The sequence below is a fragment of the Lottia gigantea genome (genome assembly GCF_000327385.1).
Source record: "Lottia gigantea unplaced genomic scaffold LOTGIsca_810, whole genome shotgun sequence".
Lineage (NCBI taxonomy): Eukaryota > Metazoa > Mollusca > Gastropoda > Lottiidae > Lottia > Lottia gigantea.
Window position 1 is genome coordinate 9086 of NW_008710695.1, and position 781 is coordinate 9866.

Genomic DNA, 781 nt, shown 5'->3' on the forward strand with positions numbered 1-781 from the left:
TAGAATGGTGGTGGCATAGAATGATGATTGTACAGAATGGTAGTGGTGTAGAATGGTGGTATAGAATGATGGTGGTACAGAATGATGGTTGTATAGAATGGTGGTGACATAGAATGATGATTGTACAGAATGGTAGTGGTGTAGAATGGTGGTATAGAATGATGGTGGTACAGAATGATGGTTGTATAGAATGGTGGTGGCATAGAATGATGATTGTACAGAATGGTAGTGGTATAGGATGGTGGTATAGAATGAGAAAAAATCTAGAGTCTTGAGTTTGAAATAAATATATTTGTGCTAGCCCTTTAGAGAGTAATACACTTATACACTAATACTAATACACTAATACCAAATACTTACATATTTCAGTGGTAATTGAAGAAATTGTATTCCCACTATAGGAACGTTGAAGTTCCGTCTTCAATGTGTAGGAATGGTTGCCAAAGGCTCGGGCACTAAATGAATACGGAGCACATGATTGGATCGACTTTGGAGTCAGGACCATATATCTGGCATCTTGACACCTAAAAAGACGCATTTTGGATCAGGTTTTTTTAATTAGTAAAGAAAAGCAATTTCCAAGTATAGGGCCTACTCATCAATGAGCAGTCGAATTTTATACGATGTAAATAATACAATGACTAGAAAGGGATACAACGAAGGCATAATAAACTACACTTCCAGTAATCCGAATAGCATCGAAATGACACCTTTGCTTCTCCTACAGAGAAAAAAGATAGCTTGTCAGGCAAGATAACATACGCCCACTGGCAGCTGTAAG

General features: G+C 37.5%; 1 protein-coding gene across 1 annotated transcript in view; it reads right to left on the reverse strand.

Moving 5' to 3' along the window:
• Positions 1-538, reverse strand: part of LOTGIDRAFT_176192 (hypothetical protein) — a gene marked incomplete at both ends in the record, with an annotated part of 9264 nt that extends 8726 nt beyond the window's left edge. Inside the window, one exon of the mRNA XM_009067354.1 lies at positions 361-538. Within this exon, the coding sequence (XP_009065602.1) occupies positions 361-538 (178 nt within the window). The remainder of the gene's footprint in view (positions 1-360) is intronic.
• Positions 539-781: the final 243 nt, after the last annotated feature.